The sequence below is a fragment of the Apteryx rowi genome, unplaced genomic scaffold (genome assembly GCF_003343035.1).
Source record: "Apteryx rowi isolate R43461 unplaced genomic scaffold, aptRow1 scaffold_17, whole genome shotgun sequence".
NCBI classification, from domain to species: domain Eukaryota; kingdom Metazoa; phylum Chordata; class Aves; order Apterygiformes; family Apterygidae; genus Apteryx; species Apteryx rowi.
In genome coordinates, this window is record NW_020447974.1 from 4,931,518 (window position 1) to 4,955,744 (window position 24,227).

At 42.3% G+C, this 24,227-nt stretch overlaps 1 protein-coding gene across 1 annotated transcript in view; it reads right to left on the minus strand.

The window, feature by feature from the left end:
* Positions 1-24,227, minus strand: part of LOC112963542 (cell surface hyaluronidase-like) — a 56,097-nt gene that overhangs the window by 12,703 nt on the left and 19,167 nt on the right. The window contains exons 15-17 of the mRNA XM_026060689.1: positions 22,426-22,603; positions 17,163-17,378; positions 8,516-8,724 (exon numbers count right to left, since the gene is read on the minus strand). Coding sequence (XP_025916474.1) covers positions 8,516-8,724; positions 17,163-17,378; positions 22,426-22,603 — 603 coding nt within the window. The remainder of the gene's footprint in view (positions 1-8,515; positions 8,725-17,162; positions 17,379-22,425; positions 22,604-24,227) is intronic.

Here is a 24,227-nt window from a genome sequence, read left to right on the forward strand (position 1 = left end):
CCTTCCTTGGCCACTGCACTGGCCACAGAGGACCTTCTGGCTGGATCTCAGGTGCAGGAAGCCTTTCTCTCTCTGAGACTGATCAGTTAACTGTGGCTCCTCATTTATTTCTGTACTCAAACCTCTCTGTTCTGTTTTCTTTTCTACTTGCTACTTTGGGGTGAATATTTGCAGACAGAGGAAGAAAAATTTGACCCATTCTAAATGCCCTGTAAGAACAGAAGTCCTTGTCCTGCCACTCTAGGCACCAGCATAACATCGCTTGGGATCTTCACGGGTGACCGGGAGACTTAGGAACACAAATTGCAGTAGCAGTCAATAGGTCTTGTGCTGTCAGTCACTTTTGGAGGCATCTCTGTTTTCAAGAAGAGAAAACACTGAAATCGTAATACATCCCAAACTATGAATTCAGACTAATTTCAGACCCTTGCCTGAGTCTCCTGGGAGCACCTGTAGCTTTACTTTCTCTAATGCTCAAAGACTTGCACAAACAAAAGGGGGAAAAATCATTTAAAACACAAGGGGTAGGAGCCACACTAAGCAACATACAAAATGCTATCAAATGTAGCGATAAGCAAGGCCTGCCTTTCTTTCACTCTTGGGAGTTATTTGCAAGAGAAACAAAAATATGCTCAGGTGGAATGCCCAACTTTTGAAATAGCTGTCGCCTTAAGTGATAGTCATATTAGCATGTATAGAAAACTATTGAGCTGTTTAAGATGTTTTCATCCCAAAACTAAATAACTGTGTTCACAATCTTTTCTAGTGATAAAGTTCAGCTTATTTTAGACATAAGGAATATTTTTCTTTCCTTTTTTCTTGTTTGCCAGCATTTGCCAGCAATGTGCCAGGCTAGCATTTTCTTACCAAAAAATTGGCATTTGAAGAAGCAAAATTAAATATGTGCTAGCACAAAGTCACTTTTTAGTGAGTTGTACCGGTTTCAAACACCACTCTGAAAATGTTAAAGGGTCTGCTGAAATCAGCCTGTATCAGACCTGACACTCCTGCCCCTCTGTTACTGTCATCCAGCAATCCACATAGCGTGTTTCATGTATTTTCATGAACGTATTTAGTCTGTTTTTTTCCTTTTGGAGATGGCTGGGTGAAACAAACCCAAGAAGCCATTCTTTTTTCACCAGGATATTGACATTTGCAGCTCTGGCTCCTTCGGGTGAAGCAAAAACACCAAACAAAATGTTAAAAAAAGTATCCTTGTGTTTTGGCAATGACCAGTCTTCCAGGGATAACTGAAAGCAAAAAAAAGGAAGCAGGAAAGACAAAAAAGCAGGCAAGAGGTTTCACATTCTTGGACATGTGATAGATACATGTTTGCACATACACACATACATACGTCATTTATAGGTCTCAAAACAACCCGTACGGTTAAACCCCAAACTCCAAAAAGCAAAAAAACTCAAAAAAACGTGATGAAGGCAAAGGAGGAAGGGAGACTCCTGTGAATGGTGGGGACCAAAGTGAGTAACACAACTTGGAGATGGGATCTGGCTACAGCAAACATAGCAAGAGTGTATTTATGGGACTCCCCCCTCCAGGGAGAGGACCAACAAACACTGGTTAAATATTGTGAATGTGTCCCTTGACTGTCTAGGATGGAGCATCAGCCCTGGCAAAATGGGCATGATCTGGTGCTGGGGTTGGTGGTTATACTGGACAACAATCCTAGATGTGTTTTAGCCAAGGGAACTTCTAAGCTGATGAATATTATTCTAGAAAACAACTCCCACCATGTTTGTTGACATGGTGTGTCACGTAGCTGATGACCATGGAAGTGCAGAGTCCAAGTCCTGATCTCACTGATGAAAATCTGGGGTAAGCCAGTGAGGAATGCAGCATGCAACTGAAAAATTACTTATTTTTTCCTTGGGCTTGAAAAAACAAGAGACTCTCATCCAGTGAGTCAGCTTCCCCCAACTGTTATTACTCCTATTAAAAACAATCCCTCTGACATTTTGGACAGACCTATGTGAGCCGAATTTTCAAAGGGAATGAGACAACTGAGAATTTGAAACTTTCCCTTTCATAAAATGGGAAGCAAGCATGAGTCCTCGTGTGCGGCTTCTGTATGTTTGTCTCTCATAGACCAAATTTTGCACTTCAAAAGGCAAAAAAAGCAAAGGCCACCATTCAGCCTCCAGCCCATGTCAAGAACAAATCACAAGCGGTCACTGCTACACGCTCTCAAGGAGAACACAACTCTGATTTTTCTCTCCAACAACATCTCTTGACCTCAGGATAACCTGCCCCGCACCAGGCAGAATCTCCTCCGGCACAAAACTCCCGTTCAACAAGTCACCTCCGGCCAAACCAGCATGCCTGTCCAACCCGGGGAAAACAGAGTGGGAAATACCCACGCCTCTCACTGCTGCTGAGACGGCACGAACGGCTGCAAGAAACCGGGATCACGTCCTTGCCGCCCTCTCCCAGTCTAAGCTCTGTTCCTTGAGTCCCCATTTGCCACCAGCTCACTGGCGCTGTCACTCACTCCTCCTCTTCTATATTTCTTTTTATGGTTCTGCCTTCAACTCAAGTCCATTAAACACATCCAAACCCCCATGATGACAAATACAGCTACTGGGCAAACATCCAACAATTTTTTTCCAGGACCTTGTTATTCAGGCTAGACACTTCTGGAAGACAGCTTGCTACAGGGCTGCTAACAAGTTAGGTATGTGTTTAGCTAACTCTAGTTGTGTGTATTGAGATTTAAACGCCTTTCCTAAATGTTACCATTCAGGATATGCCAAATGGCAAAAAATTATAGCCCATTTTTAAATATAAACTGAAATTTTTCGTTTTACCCATGTACCTCCTTAGGCAAAAGGAATGATTTTTGCTTTCCGAAGTTCAACAAGTTATATAACGGATCCTGCCCCGAGGCACACTCCTACTGTTCCTCATGAAACCAAGTTCTCGGTCAGGCAGCATTTGGCTCACAGACAATTGAATTCAAGCAAAAATAAGAATTTCCTGTATTTAAACACAGCACATCATCTTATCATCTTTGATGTTTTTTCCCCACCCTACATGCTTTCTTGCAGGAATTGCACAACAATTCTATTTGTCTCTTTTTTTAACGAGTTCCCAAGCACTACCTTGCTGGCTATCGTGTGTGTCTTCCTGTTGATGTGCCTCAGAGACATGTGTAAGGTCAGGGGAGGCTGGTGGCCCGGAGGCGCTCAGAGCTCCAGTCCCTGGGTCAGGAGAAGGGTGAAACCAAAGAAAAACCTGCAGGTTTCATGGGCTGGGCTTGGAAGGGACAAGCGGCAGGGTCTGCCTCGGACACCTGGGCCCGTTTGATGCTCGGATTGCTCTAATTCGTCCCGTGTGGATGTCCCTCCTTAGAGTCACCTTGTTAATCGTGTCCCTGCCACTGGGCCAGCCATGAGCGTACGCCATGGTGGGCAGAGAGCAGTGAGGGCTGCGGATGCAAGGAGGCAAAGACGGGTGTTTTAGGATTGCTCCAACACAGAAATGCCGGCCCCTCTTTTGGCCCAGCTGTACCAAAACAGTGCAAACTGCAAGCTACTCTTTTGGCAAATGTTTTAGCTTCGTTTCCTTTCTTTAAAATATCTTCCATCCACTAATACCTGTGGGTCAAAGGATATTAAAAAAGGCAGAAGGGAGTGTAAATATATCTGCTGACTTCTGTGGTGGTTGGATGATTAATTTTGAATTAGAGATGCTATTGGCAGGGGCAAACTATGAGACCCAAATAGACCTTACTTATTATCATGGAAATAGCATTGGTGTTACTGATATTACACCCAGATCTAGAGGATCTAGATCAGAACTCCTGTACATACAAATAACAAGAAAGCAGTCCCAGATTTAAACTATTAGCTCCACTTCGAAATACTAATTTCACCTTCCTGTGCATTTATCAATCTGGGAAGCAAAGGAAAAAGCTCAGATAGCAATTAAGCTGAAAAAGAAACAATTTAGGAAATATCCATAAACTGGGTGAGTCTGCAACAAGCACATTCTAGCCTTGTCTCATTATCTTTGTTTTCCTCCAGACCTTATCACTGCTAAAGAATTTAATCGCAAAAATGACAAGTAGCTGAAAGTATGAATCAGACTGGCATTGAAGAAAAGTCAGAGGAAGAACACCCACCTACACAGCCCTGAAAACGACAAATATAACCAGTCCGCTGGCGTTTCAGTGTGGACGCAGGGTCCATAGGTTGGTTGGCTGCATTTCTGGATGGAAGTGGGTTACAACATCCTGGAGGCTTCATATCACCAAGTGTCTGAAGGTCCCACTGTTTTTCACTCTAGACACAAGCTCATCCCAGGCTCTTGAATTTTCAGATAATTAAGATTATTTTCTCGTAAATACGACAACAAGCCCTAGCGCAGAACGCAGTCTAGTGAACACAGGGATATAATGCACCTGTGCCTGTCCCCCCACAAACGCAGTACCACGCGGAAAGGCTGAACACGCACCCAAGTACAAACACGGACATCTGCTCTTTCATTTGCTTTTGATGAGAAATTTGGTCAATCCCCACCATAAAATCTTTGGAAAAGCTCTCATAAGGATCCGACTCCTGCAACAAGGCACGAAACATCAATACTACAAGCTTCACTGCATGCCCAGTGTCTCTCCAGGTGAAGCTAAGAAGGGGCTGAAGACTAAACCTGGGGAAGACCGCCTTGCAATTTCCCTTGGAGCCAGTGTCCGTTGGGAGAGCTGGGGTGCAAAGGGAATGCCTGCTCGTAGGACTCTAACATCTGAGCTGCAGAGAACACCCTTCCAGCTAGCTGTTCACATACACCCCAAAATTCTCTCTGTTGACCCACAGCAGAGAGCCCTAATAAGGGAAAATGCTTCCCTCCGAGCCTTAATAGACCAAGCATACAGATATTTGTCTGTGCTCATAAAACACAAGGAAAGTTTAATCTAATTGCCACTGCTTTTCAGGCCATTTCCAGAATGCAATTTATTACACAATACTTCAGATATGTACTCTGAGGAGATTTAATTCTTATCTTTAGATCTTCTGATAACACAAATAAGCCAGACTGATTTACTGAACTACCCTGTGCCTTTGATAATAGTATTTGCCTTAACTTCTTCTGCAATTAGAAAATTTGCACACACACAAAGACTCGGTCATTAAACTGAAGGATTTAATTTCTGACTTTGCTTACCGTATAAAGTGCCAATCTTTGCACTGTTTCCAGCACCTGAAAGGAAGCGCTTCCTTGCAACCAAATAATGTTTTCCACGCTCTCCTCCTGGCTTACCAGTCCCTCTCCCCCTTCATACCAAGCCTGACACTTTCAGGAAGGGGATAGCAATTTTAAGCAAAGCCCTTAACCTGGTTTTAAAGATAATCCCCATTCTTATGTGAAGCACAAAACCCAAGAAAACACAGAAACAGCCCTGAGGGGGTGGAAACTGCTCTAACAGAGACAAAGCCCATGGTGGAGAGGTCTAAGGTCCCCGTTCATGAAGCTTTCGCACACACTTTATGCCCACTGAGAACAAACTTCAGAAGGTTTGGACTGGTTCTGGAGCACACTTTACTCCTGGTAATTAAAATTCCAGCCAGCACTCGCCTTCTGTTCACTTGCCAAACATTCAGAAGCCGCTTGTTCTGCATTAACTCTTTCAAGAAGCATCAACAGCAGGCCTTCTTCTCATCCTCACAACAAAACTCCCAGCCATTAGTCAGACAACCCTACCCATAGCTAAAGAAAGGCATTTATTCTGAGCCACCTACATTACCCAGTAGCCTGAAAACACAACCTGCAGGTCTCAGCCATGGCTTTAAATTTGCTCATCAGTCAGCTAGTGGCACAGCTAACAAGATAAATACAAACAAGTATATCTCTCATTGGAAGGGAGGCTGGACTGCATTAGACAGCTTGCTCACACGCGAGTTTGCACTGCATAGTTGCAGCTAGCAGCAAGTGGAGATACAGCAATTTTGCTTGGTTTAATTACATGTTTTGATGGAAGCAAAGAAATGAAATAGGGAAGGTTTGCGGGTTTTTTTGGGTCCCTTCCCAATTAGTCTACACTTGATTTGAATCAGTCCACTGAAGGCACATGTACCGCAGCAATCCTTCAGGTGTCCGTCGATAGAAAGAAAAGGATCTGCTCAGTGACTGTGCCGTAACTGGTGTCCTCATTCACTCAGTAAATGTGCCCAAGCAGAGCCTCCAAATGCATCAAACTGGACTCGCAGCAGGCTCAAACCAGCAGCGCTGCCAATTCCAGCTGAATCACATGAACTCATCCCAACGGGGCTCCTGCTCACCTGAGGAATCCTGATGTTTCAGCCTTTTAAACAGAAACTGGAATTACCTCCATTGGGTCTTTTTACAGCACTTCAGAGGCAGTGAAAGTGTTAATCATACAAATATTCAGCATCAATACTATGCCTGATCTCCAAAGAAATCCAAATCCTGGTACACATCTCCCTGTCAAATTCCTTATTTCCCCTCTGACCTTCTTTTAGCCAGCACAGAGCAGTCAGTCCAGAAACACGAGGGCTGTCTCGCTGAGAAAGCAATGTCCTGGATACATCTATCCTTCGGTTTACAATGACAGGATTAAAAATAGTTTAATTGTTCAATAAAGCTATGCCTGAAATTATTAATCCTAGAATACTGTTATTCAAGCTCATCAAACTATTTTGGTTTGCATCAAATATTTTTTGCACAGATGTTACTATGTTAAGAGCTCATTTTTTTGGCAGATTATTCAGTATTTTGGAACAGCAAAGAACAAACAAAGCATAAGGCCACTTGAGACAGGTAAAATCTTCCCTGATTTTCTAACTCTGACTGCTTTGGGCTCCACAATTTGAGATTTCTTCCATTCCAAAAGTGGTTGGAACACAATGTTTAATAAAGGTCATATATGGAACTGCTTAAGCAGGAACATGTTTTTCTTCAAACTCTTAAATCCTCTTTTTCACCTCAATTGCTGTACCCTTCCATGAGAACCACTTTTGCCCATGTTTTCCTATGCCGTCTGGACATTTCATCATTGCTATTGCATCACCTTAAGTCTGACAGTAGTTAGTGTCCAGTGTACTCAACATCAGAGAACTGCTGCAAGTTTCATTCTCAATTATTTCTTAGCAAGATGCTTTTAAATTAAATGAAGCAAAACTGCGGTTTTCTCCTGCTACAACATATTTCTTATTTATAGTTCTACAAAACAGACACKTTGCCAACTGTTTCTGGATCAGAAAAGTCTACAAACCTTTGCCCTGTTCAAATAACTTAATTGGTTTCACAAGAGACAAGGAGAACCACAACCACATTGTGGTTTTCAAGAGTGAAATGTATTTATGTTGCTGCTTGAACAAGGGGTAAACATCAAGCTGAGTTTTATCAAAGACCCAGTGCTTCCTTAAAATTTGAATCCGTCCTTGAGGACAATGGGTCAAAGCTTCAACAAGTATTAAGAGACATAGTGATAGTGCAACCACCAGTTACACCGGCAGAAGGCTTAGCTCTAAAATTGCAAGGAAATAGCTAATTATTTTACGACAGATAATAATTGCAAAGCTCAGCTTGTCCACGAGTGACTGATGGGTTTTCCTCTTCCTTAAAGTGCACTGTTATACTAATACAGAATACAGTAATTTATTTCTAATAATTCCTCTGTGAAAGGACTGTCCAAATATTGATCCTCCAGCAACTCAGTCATGGCTCTACAGCTACCTATATCTTTAATTCAAAAACCCCTGCAGTGCCACTGCCTTGATGTTTTGTGCTGTTCATCTCTTGCAGTGTGTCTGTATAAACCATGACAATGTCTGCCACCAATAAACTGAAGGGATTGCAGGACTCTCCTGGTAGTTACACCAGTGCAAAGCACAAGTAATTTCACTCATGTAAGAAGAAATTTGGTCCTGAATCAGTGCTGAAAACTGTAAATGAAATTATGCAAAATGAAACAACTTGCAGGGGGAAAAAGTAGGTCTAAAATGGGTCTGTCATGCTTTTATGTAACACTAGATGAGATGGAAGGAAACATGGAAAATAAATGCAGCACAGCCTACAATTTTGCTGTACCGAGTTGTAATGTTTTAAAAATTCATGTCAGAAAAACAGGGGTTGCAGTGCTGTTTGGATTACAGAAAATGTAAACCTCTGTGCACATTCTGATGTATTTCTGCACTTTATACATATGGGAGATAAATTATGTGTGCAGCAAGTAGTACAAACAAACGAACAAGAGCCAGTGCTCCTCTGGAGTGATTTCAGGCACAGTAGGCCAGGACTTACTTGGATTCTGTTTCAAAACSTACTGGAAAGAGAAACATCTCTGCACATCAAAACCACTGGAATAAAGTGAAAGCAGAGGCATCTCTTTGCATCAGTAAGTACCAGTCATTAACACCTTGCTTCAACGCTCTCAAAAATTGCTGACACATTTAAGAGGCTGGTTGCGGAGAAGCTGGAAAATCATTACAGCTCCAGCTCTGTTGAAAACCGAACATTTTCTGGCAAGATAGGGTGGTACCTGTTGAAGTTGATGGGGTACAGGATAACATCCTCAGGTGCTCTGCCGTCCCACCAGATGATATAAGCCTGCTCGAGCATGACGACCGGCTGGTACTGCTGGTATGGTACTCCTCGGTTCACGCCTTGCAGCCGCAAGGGATGGGAATGGTATGTCGCTCTGGCAATGGATAAGGTCAGATTCTCAGGGCGTCTGGCCTGAATATAAAGCTGAGGGTAAAAGAAAAATGACAAACATATCCATTAAACCTGCCAGGCTCAGCCATAACATGTGCATTTGATCATTGTTGCCTGTAAATGGCTTTTGCCAGCAAAGAGCTGAGAACATTTGGAAAGTTGCTGAAACATTTCCAATTCAAATACAAAGGTAAAACAGAAATAGCATCTGCAGCCATTCGTAGGGACACCATGAGGTGAGATAGGAATTGTGCAGCACCATGAATATGCTCACTGTTCAAACTCTTAAGGGAGTTTGAAATATCACAAAGTAAYTTCTTATTTATGAATTCAGATAACTGCACTCTAAAATGGGCTTATTCCATTGAAAATGAAGAAAACTCTTAATTGATTTCAACTGGCTTTGGATTCAGGTCCCGTAATCTAATGGAATCCACATCTCTGCTCTCAAATAGCAGACAAGGCTGAAATTTTGGGGGCTAAAACTTAATGGCTTGACTACATGCCCTGACAGGCTAAATAACGTTGCACATGCTTCAGTGGAGAGCTCTTCTGTACAGGGACCGGAAGATGCCCCTGGCATGGAAATCAATGCTATAACCAATTACAAAACTACACCCCAACTGTATGTTTTTCTCTGTCCTGTCATCACTCAAATGAAAGCCAATTCATGCGGAAATTGTTAGCTTTAGGGCTGAACATGTGATGTTCACCTGCCATGCCCCATATGAAATTCTAGTGCAGAAGGAGGATGCACAACCAGTCACATAAATCTGTTTTGGCATGCGGGGATGTAGCTTGTCATATTCCTGAAAGGTTTCAAATACACAGAGGAAAGCTGAGAACACCTATGATGCTGCTTCCTTCCCTCTCTTACATTCAAAGAGTGCTCTATGCACGAAGAACTTAAAAATCCAAATTAACTCAGAAATATCTATGTCTCTATATGGACATCTATCCAGCACAATTATTTTTAAACTCAATTTCTGTCTTTGAGGCAAGTCAAAATGGAGGCAGTAGTCTTTTAACATATTTTAATACCACGGGCAAGAATACAAGCAGAGCCAAGACTAGCAGAGGGGTGAGACGCTGCCTACTGGGATATATGCGTTCTCATGTGAGTGTTTTCTGGACCTTGCTATGAGACCTTGGCCCTTCGCATCTCTGTAACTGCTTCTCTTCCTCATCTCGTCTGCTTAGATTGAAAGCTCTGCAGAACAGGCCATCTCTCGCTGTTTTATATATGGGCTTGTTTTAGTTGGGGTTTCTAGCAGCTATGTACTCATGACAATCACAGCTATCATGTCCTTAAAACACAAGAGGAACTGCTTTACCGACTCCAAATCACAGCCAAGAGGCGGGTGCTTGCCATGACATTTGGTTTGCCTTTTGGTGGACCACATGAGCCCAAAAGCGGCAGCCTCTTGCCGCTTTTTCCTTGGAATGTAACTCCTTGGCAACAGCAAATTAATTTGACAGAAGACAGAGGTGGGGTATCCAGCATGGGGGTTATTTAATTTGAAGTCTATTTATGGCATGATATTTTTGGAATTGTTTTAACTTAAGATCTAAAGCTGCAATATTCCTGCCTGGAAATTGCCAGTTTGGCTCCCAGTTCCAGTTTCATGCTCTAACAGAGGCGCTTGGTGCTCAGAAAAAGCCTGCACTTGAGCCTGTTCTTGGCTCTTGCTGAGTTTGGGCTCCTCAGCACCTATGAAAGGCAGGCCACTTCTGCCTAATCCCTGCCTGGCCCCTGAATCCATTCAAGTTGAAAATCTGGGCTGCAGGTCAAAAAAATTGTCCAAAAGTGGTCGTAAAAGTTTCTTGGATATTTATTTAATCCATTCCTCCTTTTACACCAGTGCAAATCTTTAATGATGAAACACTGCTCTGAGTAATATCTATAGATCCTTTGAGATTAATGCTTATCCCAGAATTGTATCAAACACCAGATTTTCTTCATGGCCAAAAACTATTGATCAAGTAATTTGCCCCAGTCTCTGAGTAGCAGCTCATTTGCTCATTCTTCGTGACTCAGGAAAGAACAAATTACTTTTACCATCTGATAAAAGACCTTTTTATCTATGAACCCAAAGAGGAAAACCTATTTTCCCTGAAAATTCAAATGATGATCGGAAAGTCAGTTTATGTGCAATGCAATAAACCACATTTCAACCTCATTTGCCCCCCCCCCCCCAAGCYGGTGTAGCACTGAGGTCAGAACAGGTGATCAGAAAGGTCCTTTCTGATATGGAAGCCCATKAATGCATTAATCATTCTCAATCAAAACAACATTTTTATGGCAAAGAACAGTTCAAATGATATCTGATACTGCAAAATAATGCCCCACTTGTGTCTTTCTGGATAAAAGAYAACAGTTTCTGCCCTGTCACAGTAAACTTCAATGTTATTTCCTTCAAATATGTGTCACAGAACGTTAAAGGTAGCAGCTTCAGTGCACTTATTAGAAAATTAAAAGCAACAATAATAAAAGAAACCAAGAAACTACAGAAACACATTCAAGGCGACCCAAAAGTTCCTAAATTCGAGAGTACCAAGAACAAAAGGTTCCTATATACTTTAAGGTACTTGACTGTGTTAAAAAAAAAAAAAAGAAAAGAAACACTATGCATAGCCTACATTGCTTACTACAGCTACTGTTGCTGGGTTCAGTAAAGTACTGGAAGAGCTTGCCGTATGCTACAACAGTAAGACGACAAAGAACATGTGTCAGGTGTCTGTTGGTAATATTTTCTCAGGTGCCTAAGGACCCAGTCACAGGCCTGACATAAAAGGTAATAGTGACAGCTGGTTTTAGAACACGACAGGAATTACTAGAACAAGAAAAACTGTCATTTTTGTGSCTTGCTAGAAATATTTGTAAACTGACTTTGTCTCTTGTGATGGCCAATGAGTGAAAGTCTTACAGAACTGCAAGCCACCAGGGATATAGTTTTCAGTCCTGTAGAAAAACAGTACTATACCTGCTGGATCTTTCAAAATGTTTATCACTAAAGGAGATGACAGTGGGTAAATGCCCTGATCCAGAAATCCAGATCCGAATCCTAGGCGGAGCATCACTAAGTCAACAGGACTCTGCACAGGAGTTCCTTTCACATTGCTTGGCTGCGTTGTTGGCTGTCAAAGTGGGGCAAAAGATCTCAGAAATGAGAAGCTCAGAACATCAAGACGTTTCCTGCAGCTACTGACCTCAGCTCAACTCCCTGCTGTGATGCCAACTAATGTCTGTTCTAATACTGGGTTTGTGTTACCCTTTTGAGACTACAATCAAGACCACCAGATTACTTTAGAAAAATCCCAGAGGCATCATCCACCAAAGGCTACTTTTAATTCCCAACAACCTGAGTGAAATAAAAAGAAACCTTGAGCTCCACTGGCCCAAGGTAGATGAAGCATCAGTCACCATCCCTGCGTATTGTTCTTAGGAAGTCACAACATGGCCTCTTTCTTCCTCAGTCTTTCACTCTGTCACACCTTTGCTCACTTGAACTGATCTTGGAGAACTTTATCGCTTTCCTTCCTTGCATCTACATTTGCAGGGGCAAACACTGGTGAATAGGAGCAAAAAGGAGTGTAACAAGAGAATTTTGTTCTAGGATAAAAATCCAGTCTTCCTAGTAACATCTGATTTTTCATTAGATCTACCAAATTATTTAAGAGAAGAAAGTGGGTAATAAAGATACTCTAAAATATGAGAAGTGGTGACAGTYTAATGTAGTAGGAGAAGAAGAGCTAGTTAAAATGTTATAAAATGTGATCCTACTACTTGCCTGGATGGTTTAATGGACATAGTTGTCATTTTAGCTGCTTAACACTTCATGCTGGAAAGATGTGTCAGATTTCCCTCTGCTTACATGGCAATTTTCCCAAGTAGATTGTGAAACTGAGAAGATAAGTTCTTTTACAATTCATATGGGATTTGCTATCCAACTAGGTAGTGAATATGAAGATAAGCAACATGCAAAGTACTGGAACAGAAAGTCTTGGTTTCTGAGAGACTGCTTGCTTGCTTTCTAGTTTCTTTAACATTGCTTGGCTGCTCTGTTGGCTGTCAAAGTGGGGCAAAAGATCTTAAAAATAAGAAGCTCAAAATACACGTTCTGCTCTTCTGGTTGTTTGACTGGTCAAGATAGGCTTATTTCCCAGGACAACAATTTTTTCTCTATGAGGTTTCCAAATGAAGACCTTAAAATTCCTTCAGAAAGAAAAAACATGTTTTTCTTTCTGTAAGACATGCTGGGATCAGTTCTGGCCCTAAAAACAACAGCATCTTTTCTGATGTCAGCAGAACTACCTTGAATTTCTACTGGTGTGCATCAGAGACCAAAAGTGGACCTCTTTGTCCACATACGGACAGTATCAGCAGAAATATATCCTGCAGACCTTTCCTTCTCCCCAGCCTGTGAGGTGCTGACASTCCTCTAGCACCATGGATTACAGGTGCACGTGCAGTTTTGCCCGTGCTTGGAAAAGCCAACTTGCCCTAGCACAGCTAGGTATGTCCTGCATCTCTTGCTCGCTTTCCACGTAGAAACATCAGTGTCCAAACTGGCTAAGCAGGCACTGAACATGCAAGTGGATGCCAGCTGAAGGTACATAACTTAGCACAGAGAAGATGCAGGATCAGTGCAATCGCAAACACCCACCGCAGAAACAGCATTAACAGAAATGGAACAATTTCTGTTTTAGCCGTCTGCAGGAAGGTAGTGATCAAGTGGAGTGAACTGGTGAAAAATCAACAACCTTGCCTTAAATTATTTTATAGTAGCTAGGCATCCATTTTTCTTTAATTCAGAACTTACACTAATTGAGCTATGCGTCAATCTCTTATGAATATCTAACATCATCTTTTTATGCTTATTTAAGAAAATAGCACGTACCACCCAAAACACTGCCTATTTTAATAAAGTATCAAAAAAGAGAAGTTGCACAGCCTCTTCTGACAAATTGCTGCAARGTCAGTGAGGAAGCAGTAATTCTGCAGCTTCCACTGTCCAGTGGGAGCCAAGGCACTTGTCTTTGGATTTATATAAAAATCAGGCATTGTTTAAGAACCTAATTTACATTTTCTGCAGTAACAGAGGCATTGAGGAGTCTCCAGTTCCGTGCCTTGGGAAACCTCACCCACCTACATGGAGATAATTACGGGATGGGCCGCTCCCTACATTTTTCTTTTATTACAGGCCTTTGCAGCAGCTGAATGGCAGGTTGACAGGGCACCTAGGACAGGATTTCAGCGCATGCCGACAGAGTCTGTGTGAGTCATCGAGACTTGCCAGAAGATGTGGTGCTGCCAGCTCCTGTGATTTCCTTGTGAGTCTCACTCTATTTGATGTTCTTCCTTAAAGCCTCGCTGTATTTATATTGCAACACGACTGTTTCAGTGGTCATTAAAAAGAAAGGGGCTGGCCCTGTTTTGACAGCACAAACCCTACAGACTCCAAAATGAAAAAGGGAGGACAACAAAGACCTGACATTTATTACTTGTGTAAAGCTCATGATTTCAAGCTGATCCCAGAAGTCTTTGCCAGYAGCGAAAAGCTGGCAACCCGGGCGCTGCAGCACGGGGCACTTCCCAGGGCTCCCTGCCGAAGGGAACTCAGGGAAAGTGCGCAGGGAAGGCGACAGGATGCGGCTTGGGGACAGCGAGGAGTGAGGGACACAAACCAGGAGGTGGGACACCACGAGGAGGTGGGAGCGCGAGCACGAGCTRTCAGATTGAAAAACCCCGAGGAAAGCCTGCCGGCAGGAGTTTGCAGAGCTAGAAGTGCTGCCCAAGGAAAAGGCTTTCCCAAGACTTTTCCTTTCCTAGGCAAACTAAATCCAGGACAAGAGAAATGAATGAGAGAACACAGGCAGGAAGGAATTCACTGAACTCTAGGCACTTTGCTCCAAAAGGATTTGGCTGCAGCACTAGCTGAAGGACTTGGAGCTCATTTTTCCGTGCCAGGTAGCCCATCCCTAGTCTAAGCATCTTGGGCCCAGCTCAGCAGCAATATGAGAGTCACTGTTTCCTTGAAGGGAAAGGGCATTTTCACCTGCTTGCACAAGGGAAGATTAAAAGTTCTTGTCTAGCACTGCTACACAAAAAGGGAAAGAAAAATATGTCTTGTAATAGAGCTGCTAAGATCAAAGTAAATCATCTTTCTCCATAATTGGATTCTCTCTTTTAGGCTTTTGGTCTGAAATATGATACTCAGAATTTAGCACACAAACAAATCATCAGTTTGTCAAAATGCTGAGAATCAGGGTTATGCTCAACTACTCCAACAATTATACCCTGCAAATTAAATCAAATCCTGCTGCACAGGACAAATTTAATCTACATTGCATGCATATACGTTTCCCTACCCAAACCCATAAAGCGAACCATTTAATCTGAACTTTGCTCTCCCTGCTGAATGTTGATTAGATGAAAAGCGCTGGTAAGTAACGGATCCCAGAGAAGCTAATGTTTATACTTGCCTAAACTTAGCCAAGGAAATTTTCTATGGTGGAAAAACTGCCTCACCACCTAAAGTGCCATAAGTGGGAGGGTAAAAATAGAAATAAAAATATAAATGCCTACTTATTTACAATTCTGAATTTAACCGTTAGGTTGCCAGAGCACAGAGTATTATTTCTCTAGAGACACGGAGTAAAATGTAGGTGCCAAGCACAAAACCCTCAGTTTAGTGGGGTGGTTTCATAGGTGCCCAGTCCTGTTTCCGCCTGTCAATAGTAAAACAGGGGACACAAGTCCAGTATCTAGAGACTTAAAATATCAGTTCCTGCTCTCTGCTGTGCAATTAAAGCAAATGCACAGAAACACATTAGCTGGATATGAGTGCATATATTATGAATGCATAGAGGTCTCAAAGACAAATAAATTCCTAAAAGTTTCATGCAGAAAAGTGCCTTGGAGAAAGAGGAGCAGAGTGCTGTGAGTGATGGCCTGAGGGGATGCTCGAGGCACAAGTCCACACATCACTACACATCAGAGAAGCCACGGAAAAAGAGCCTTCAGGAATCCTCCGATGTGGAAAAAACATCAGTCTAAGTTTGCAACCCATCGCCAGACATAACTTGAGGCAATCAGGTTCTGTTAATCCCTATGCTCACAGAACTGCTTGTGAAAAAGTGAAACCTGACAGTCCGCTCCTCTCAGGGGTCAATTTCAACACTACTCTGTCTTTGATGACTTCAGGGTGGGTTTTATTCCGTGCTATCTTATCCTACTGATGTCTGGGTAATGATTACTGACTCCTGATGAGATACAAGTTTGCAGTGTGCTGCCAAATGCACAGAAGAATCTTAAAAAGAAAAAAGACAAAGAAGAAAAGAAAAACAGAAAAAGCACYGGCTGTATCTAATGAACTCTGWTCTTATTTTAAGATTACTCCATAATCCATTCTTGCCTTTCAGACCCAGCAGTTCACCCCATCACACTCTTCACTGAATGGTGAAGGGCTGTTCTTGGGGGTAGGGAGAACATCATGTCCCTTTCAAAAGCCGTATCTCCTGGGGGCTCCCAGGACATGCTCTCCAACCACAGTTCACGTGGTGCTGGGGGCACCTGCCATACACAGTCTTAAAATTCAGCTTCTTCAACAGAAGGATGAAGGAGGGCTGGCAAGATTTCCAAGGAACTGGAGTTTTGAAACACCTGCCACCTTTCTGTGTAAATGCACRAATAACCTTTAGAAGTAGAGGAGCAAGGAGAGCTGCCTGCAGTCTCTCCCAGGTGACTAAGGGAGATGTGAAGAATTGCATATTTACAGCATGCTCTATCTCACACACAGAAATCCTGTGGAAATCTAAGCAGCAATATGATGAACCACAGTTTGATTTTGAGGTCATATTCCCCTCAATTTACTATTCCATTCTTTCACAGCCCTTTTTACCAAAATGTTGACATATCAACTAAGGCCTCTAACTCACATGTGCTGCAGAAAACTGCTGAGACCACCCTGCCCTAGACTGACCTGTCCCTCAGCCAACAGTTTCTGGAGGGGAAGCAAAACTCAATGCAAGTTTGTGTCTCAACCACCCCATTTCATCAGCTGGGACATAGGGGATGTGTCAGGGGAGTAACATCTTCCATTACTGAAAATAGGGTCAACAGTTATCCACCAGACCCCCAAGACAGAGTGGACGGATTGAAAACAAGGACTAGAAAACCTCCAAACTTCTCCTCAACTGGATTTCAACTTGCAACCTCTTGGGGAAAATGGGAAGTGAAGGGCTTCTKGCAGCCATGGGTTTCTGGAAGCTGCAAAGTAGGGGCTTTACTGACTCCTTGGAGATAGGCCGATAACACCAAGAAGAGTAAAATTATACCCAATTCATTATTCAACTCTCTCTTATCTGATGCAATGTTGAATAGGTTGCACTCCAGCACCTCTCACCAGCATGTGAGAACATCCACTCCCTGACATGCACTAATGTTGCTTGCAGCCTCCCCACGTTACCTGGGCAAATTTCCCGGTACATATCATCCCGTTCCACCGGGGCACAGTGAGACATCCGGGGTGACGAAGCAAGTAGTTGTCTGCTCTGCCTACAAAAGTGTCTGGGTAACCTGTCACGGAGCCATCCAGATCATGGAAGATAGACATTTTGTCACCATCATTATCGTTGTTTCCAAACCACTGGCCTGATCTGCCAAAAAACACTTTCAGTCCAACCTAGCAGAAGAGAAGAAGAGGAGAAATTATTGGTTAGCTCTAAATGAGTACTTGSATTTGCAGTGTCTTCAGAGACAAGTCAGTGATACATCTATAACTAGAAAGCCCTGTTGTTTCAGTAAGGCATACTTTTGCCTCTTCTATTTAGAAACATTTCTGATGATACTGGTTTTCCCCCTTATTTCTTAATCCCAGGAAATATTTTCACAAAAATTAGATTTTTGGTTCTTCGAAATGCACCTGCACAACCATTATTCCTTGAAATCACACAGTAATAAATTGTGCTGTGTCAAAAAGAACAGGATGACTCAAAGAGTAGGGAAGTACTGGAAGGTTATGAAATTTACTGAGTAGTAGTCACCCTCTCTCGCAGTTGTGTTTCAAGAGAGAAAAAATACTAGCTATATGGTGAATTTTCTTGCATATTTTCAATGGCTGTCCTAAGTGGCTCTGTAAGTGCCATTTTGTTCTAATTTGCTCCTCCTAAACCTTATAAAACTCAGTATTTGACAGCAATTCTCAGAATTGGCTCTTGTGCACATTCTACCATATCCTCTGAAGAATTTTTTTTTAGAAAAGAGAAATAACAGGAAACAACATTATCCTTATTATGCATAGCTGTGTTTTCAAAATTGTTCAGTAGCTAAGGGAAATAATCTGTCCTGATATGAAAATACAGCAAAACAGGGAAACTGCAGACGTTCAGCAAAAAAAAGGCGTGAAATATCTGAATGTCCATTCAGCTAAGCTATTACAGTGCACGATGATTAAGATCTGAGGTACTCAAGACAATAAGTACTCCAGGTCAAGTACTCTGAATGAATCCTTCAGCAATATGTATTTAAGGAGACAGCATAAATAGTGGCCCGATYATGCAGACCCAAAGGAATGTAACTCATTCCACCTAATTCCATTGATTTTATTTGGACTGTGCACATGAGTAAGAATTAGAGTCAGGAGGATTAGGCTGCAAGTTTACTAAGGGTTTTAAMGGCTTTACTTTCACAATACTAAATAGAACAGCTTAGGAGAATAGTAAGATCCTTGTTACTCTTACTTAGACGGAAAGTCCCATTGGCTTAAAACGAATGACCATTGTAGCAAGAACTACTTGCAGAATAAAAATAGTCAGAAATTTAACTGTTCTGTTAAGTTTTTATTACTTTAAAACTAAATTAGACCCTAGAACCATTTTTCTGCCACCTCCTTGTCTATGTACTAGTCTCATAAACAAACAGCTGAAGCAGTCTCATTTAAAGGAGATTCAAACATATGGAAATTTAATGTGTATTTTTGAGTGTTTCAAACCCTTTTCCTACTGCACTGCAGGATTTTTTTGCCCAAAGGGTTATTTGGCAAAGAAGGAAGATCCCCAATTTTTTTTTTCATTTATAGAAGAGGAAATATTAGCAAAACACACGCTGTGCTGCAGCTCCAATCTCCATTATAAATACTTGGTGACAGTGCACTTCTGGGGTTGAACATGAAAGTGGGAAGAGAATAAACTCAGCTGTACTTCCAAACAAAGTAAGGTACACTCTGTACAGCTTACATTTAATTAAACCATTCAGTGTTCCCATTCAGGAGCAAACAGTTTGGGTGCTAACACCTTAATCTGATTTCTAACATTCTCCTCTAAAAAGTCTGAAAGTCAGAAAGGAAATGGAAATGTTAAAGAGCAACGCCACTTGCTTTATAAATCTGAGGGTAACCTTACTTTTGTAAGCTGAGGCATACAGTGGGCATTGAACTTGCAGTTACAGTTATGGCAACATACTCCTTTCTAAGCAAACACCCACAGACAGAGAAAAGACTCAGCTTAGCAGGTACACCCATTTGTGGCTGGAAATGAGATAAAACAGAGTACAGAGATGGGTCACCTCTTGCTATCACACTACTATTCAGATACCTAATTCTCCCAAGGTGTGGACTTCCTGTGAGTGACATGGTATAAAGGAGATGTGGACCTTGCCTGAAGCATGGCAGTGGCACCTGATGGATGATGGTTATGGGASGACGTAACCTTCTAGAGAGGAATGTAGTAACTAAACCTCTCCAAAGGCAACAGCCTAACACACCTGCAGAAGAGTCCCAAGGACTGCAGGGGAAATCAGTAACTTCTCTTTAGATTAAAAATTCATAGTGTACTGTAAAATATCATAGCAACTCACAGCTTTTTCTAAAACTCAAGTGGCGGCCCAAGCTGCCAATGCAAGCTGTGYTGTTGTATCACTGTAATCATTTTAAGGAAACCATTTTTAACAAGTTTGAATCTTCCTCTACTTTATAACCAGCAAACTCTGCATGCGTTAACATGGCTTTTACTTTGATTGAGTGATGTAAGCCCTGATCCTGCAAGTCCCCTTTGGTCAGGAGTCTCTCTCATCCAAAGATGCCACTGTGCTGGCACAGCTAGGACTAAAATAGGCTTGAATCCATCCTAAACTCCTGACTGCAAGGCAGAAAAGGAAAAAAAAAAAAAAGAAAAGCAAAAGGGACTATTAAAAATGGATGTAAATTAGGACAGTTTGTGAGGTCTTCAGCACCTGCTGGAGGTGGGCTCGTTCACTGGAGTCCAAAAAGTGACATAACGATCTCTTGCTCCTCTCCTCACTCTACAGGAGCCATGCAGCAAAAAGATAGAGGGATTAATGGGGTGCTATTTTATGACAAAATAGAGGGATTAATGGGTGGCTCTTTTATGACTAAATAGATAAATGTCAGATCTTCTTAAGAAACGCTGCACAATGTCTTGTTTGGGCATGGTTCATGCCCAAACATGGTTCTGAGCAGGGGCCATCTCCTCTGAGCTCTCCAAGTCCCATGGACTGACAGCAGACAGATATACAGGAGACCACAACCATCAGTCATGCCCTCATCTGGATGAAGACCATTACTGCTGCCATTGCTTTGAAATAACCTTTAAGGAGCATCTGAATTAAAAAAAAGCCTAGCAATAATGATGTTATTGATAAGCAAAGAAACATCTTCATACGTGAGATGTAGGTTTGTCRACAGAAAGGCAGTTAGAATACTTTATGCGGGATATAATGCTTAGTTCTTTTGTTCTACCTGACTGTTTATTTTTATGCGGGTGTTAAGCAAGACCTGACTGGATTTATTATTTTGTTGTCTAAGCAATCAGCCGATTAGTCTGAATAATTATACAATTATTCCTTCTGCATGACTAACAGTTTTATTATGACTATACAGCTTGCAGTAATGGTTAATTTATTCTCGAAAACAACTGTAAAATGATTGTCCTTTAGGGAATGAGTACTAAGTTACCCTTTAAAAAGTAATAAAATGAAGCCTGGAGATGGAAAATTAATTAAAACAGTCTACATGCTCTGTCTTAACTAGTCAAAGACATATTGTCCCATATAGCAATTAGCAACAAAACAATAAACTAACCATAGTCCTTCAAGTCTGAAATCAGATTTAGCACATCTGGGTTCAATCCAGATAAAATAGAATCAAAGTGAAAAATGCTGGGATGCAGGTGGTTATAAGCATAAATGGCTTTTAAGCTGGCAAAATACCAACTTCAGAAATGGACACATTTGTTGGAAATATATATACAAGAAATAATTATTTGGATAATGTCATTATTTTTTATAATAGACTGAAGCTGTATTATTTTAATTTACTTTACAGAAGCTTTTAGTAAGTCTTCYGATCATATTTACCTTGAAAACCTCAGATTTATAGGTGTTGCAGTATTAAACTCTCTCTTAGACAAAATATGCTGGGATATTTAATAGGCTCATTGGCCTCAAATGGTGCAACTGCATTTTCAACTATTCCATTGGTAATTATCCCCTTTGCTAATGTGCACAAATACAATCTCTCTGAAACCATTCTGTTGCAGAGTCCTACAGTCATTATTGGAAGAAAATGTCCACTCTCTTCAGATCCACTGAAGGATCCAGTTTTTTCATTTTACATTTTTCTCTAAGCRCCCCCTTCCTGTCCCATGTTGATTGTCTCATTCATGTTCCCCACAATCGTCTTGTAACCTTTTCCCCATGGAGGACATAAAAAAGGYACAGCAGATTAGCCCTTATTCTCTTTCTAATGTTCCTTACACTGCCTAAGATAACTAAGGTCTCTTTACCGAAATGCACGGGGACTGTATTTTCCTTAAAGGAGCAGTCAAGTGACTGCAATCAATACCACCTTTGCATAAAAGACCTTCCTGTTGTTGGTCAAAAKTGTAACAGAGTAGGGACAGACAAATTGACTGCTTGCCAGAAGTAGTGATATTGGTCAGTTCCAGAGCAATGGAAATTTTCCTTAAGATAAAGCCAAACCTCAAGCCAAAGTTACTAGAGTTCATGGACTTCCTAACAAGCATGGACCTTGTTTCAGGAAAGCTAAGCAGAGGTTGTGATCCCTGGGAGTAAGCCAGGTGGAATCTATCATTTCCCAGGCCAAGTGTCCAGGGACATGATCCCTGCATGAATCCCGGACAAGGACTGGAATTGCTCAGCATCCTACGGCTCCTGCCAAGGCACATATAAAGAGCCCCATTCTGCTGTCATTTCTCAAGAAAAGTCCCTGTTGTGCTCAGCAGAAATTCCACTGCTGACCCCAGAATGTGGGCCATGGCTTTGTTTCTACTTGCATTTGCTTATTTCTTTATGAGAATTGTACTGCAGCTCACTGACACCTGGCATTTCGTTCGTGCCCTTCTCAAACCCCGAGGCCAGGTCCTCGGCACATATAAGCGGGCAACGCCTCACCAGCTAAGGCTGCTGCTCTGGATGCTCTGGTTACAAGGTGAAATCTTCCTCTCCTGCAGATTTTTTCTGTATGTCCTCCCAGGCATGAGATACCTCTGTATCAGTATTTCCCAAATTTTACTGGCTTACAAATAACCCTCGTTATAAAAAAAGAAAGTGTTGCCAAATGAATCAATGGTATGCACCAATGTAACACACACCACAGCCTGGAAATTCCCACTCTAGAATAAATCTCTCACCACTTATAAAAACTTTGAAAACTTGCACATCTAACAGCACGTATTCCTGCTTTTCTTACTTACACTTCTCTCCATCAGGATCTGTGACACATTATTCTGGGGGCTTATCTGCCAGGAGTTTTTCATGAAGAACCCAATGGCGCTTGAGTATCTGTCAGCAGTCGGGGTGAACTTCTTGAAAGTGCATTTTGCCATCCTGACAGGCCCATCATAAATCTGGAATCCACGAATAGGGAATGTCCTGTGAGATTTAAAACAACCCACAAAYCTGTATTAAAAAGCTTGGGCAAAGTCTGAGTCCTCTCCCCAAAGAACAGAAAGGTATTAACAAGAGCTAAAACTCTTTTTCCTCCTGAAACTGGGATCTGGATGCTCATCACACAATTAATGAAAGGTAAAATTCTGCTGAATGTCCTCCACAGGACAAAAGGCCTAAAAAAGCGACCCATACACCCAGCTTATGGCTTGTCAGCTGGGGTAAAGCAGTTCAAAGCTGTCATCCCTTGCCTCTGGGGACTCACTGCTATGAGGAAACCCCTACGGGTATGGACTGTGTTGGATCCTCCTGTCGGGTTTCCTGTTCCAGGGTAGACGGGTTTCTCAGGAAAACGTAAGTGCGATTGAGAAAGCAGTATCAGTCACTCCCTGGAGGCCAGAATGGCTCCTTGGAAATAACTCCCGGGTCATGCAGCACAGCGTCTCCTCTCCCTACCAGCTACGTTGTGCGGGAGATCCCCAGGATCTACTGCACAGAAAGCCAATTCCTTCAGCACCGGCATACAGATGCACTGTCAAGTTGGCAGAATTGAAGGAGAAACCACTGGAGTCGCAGGTAAGTACTTGTCTCTTTCGTGTTCGGTTTTGAGAAGGTACAGGGTTTTGTTTGGCCCCGCACTGCTCGATTAAAGGGCAGCCGACTTCGATTTCATAGCCTGTAACGAAGTGACCAGCAGAGAGCTGGAAGGGCAGGGCTCTACCCACCCGTTGGCAGAGACAGCTGGGGTGTTCAGACGTAAGGGCCACAAAGCAGACAACACGAACCTGCAAAGGGCTCCACGGGGTCTCTCTGGTCTGTGGATAATGGAGGCCCAGATTTCTCCTAACCCCCTGTCTTTTTCCTTACCATTTGGCTCTAGGGACTCAGAAATACTTTGCCCATTGAAAACAGCAGTGTTTCTGCTTGCTCTGTTGTTTGTTGCTTCTGCCAGCAAAGTGACTTTGATTTCTGGCGTGGTGAGCCCAGTAGCAGGGACTGGTACCGCCTCCATATCCCATTTAGCACCGTGGCGTGTGGAGAGAACGAATATCAGACGTTCTATCATATTCCTTCTTTTCCAAGAGTACGTTGCTTAACAAATACTGCAGATGATTAAAGGCTGATTAAACTGCAGAGGAGCTGTCTTGTAATTGCAATTAAAACACCACCACCAGTAATAGCTGAGGATTGCTCTGATTGTTCCTGCTGCCTCACCCAGGTTCCCATTCCTATGTCAGTTATGGCTGAGACAAGCACAGTGAAGGCTCTGTGCAAGACGTGTCTGCTGAGTCCTGCTTATTGTTTAACTTAACATTCCTCACGAGAGGGTTTAATGATTGATGAACATCACCAAGAACATACGTTAGGTTAGAATTTAGGCTCGAGAAAGCCTGGCTTACTCTGGGAGCGTGGGTAGGTGCAGCCGTTGCTGAAGAGGAAGCTGTGCTACCATCAAAACAGAAAATAATTTTGAAAGCGGGATGAGATGCAAAATAAAGAGATCTTTCCCCTCTGTCAAGCTGGCCCTGTTTGCCCAGCTACCCTGGCAGGAAGAGCGGAAAGCAGTACAGCACCATCGTGCATGTACGGACTTTCGCCCGGGCATTTC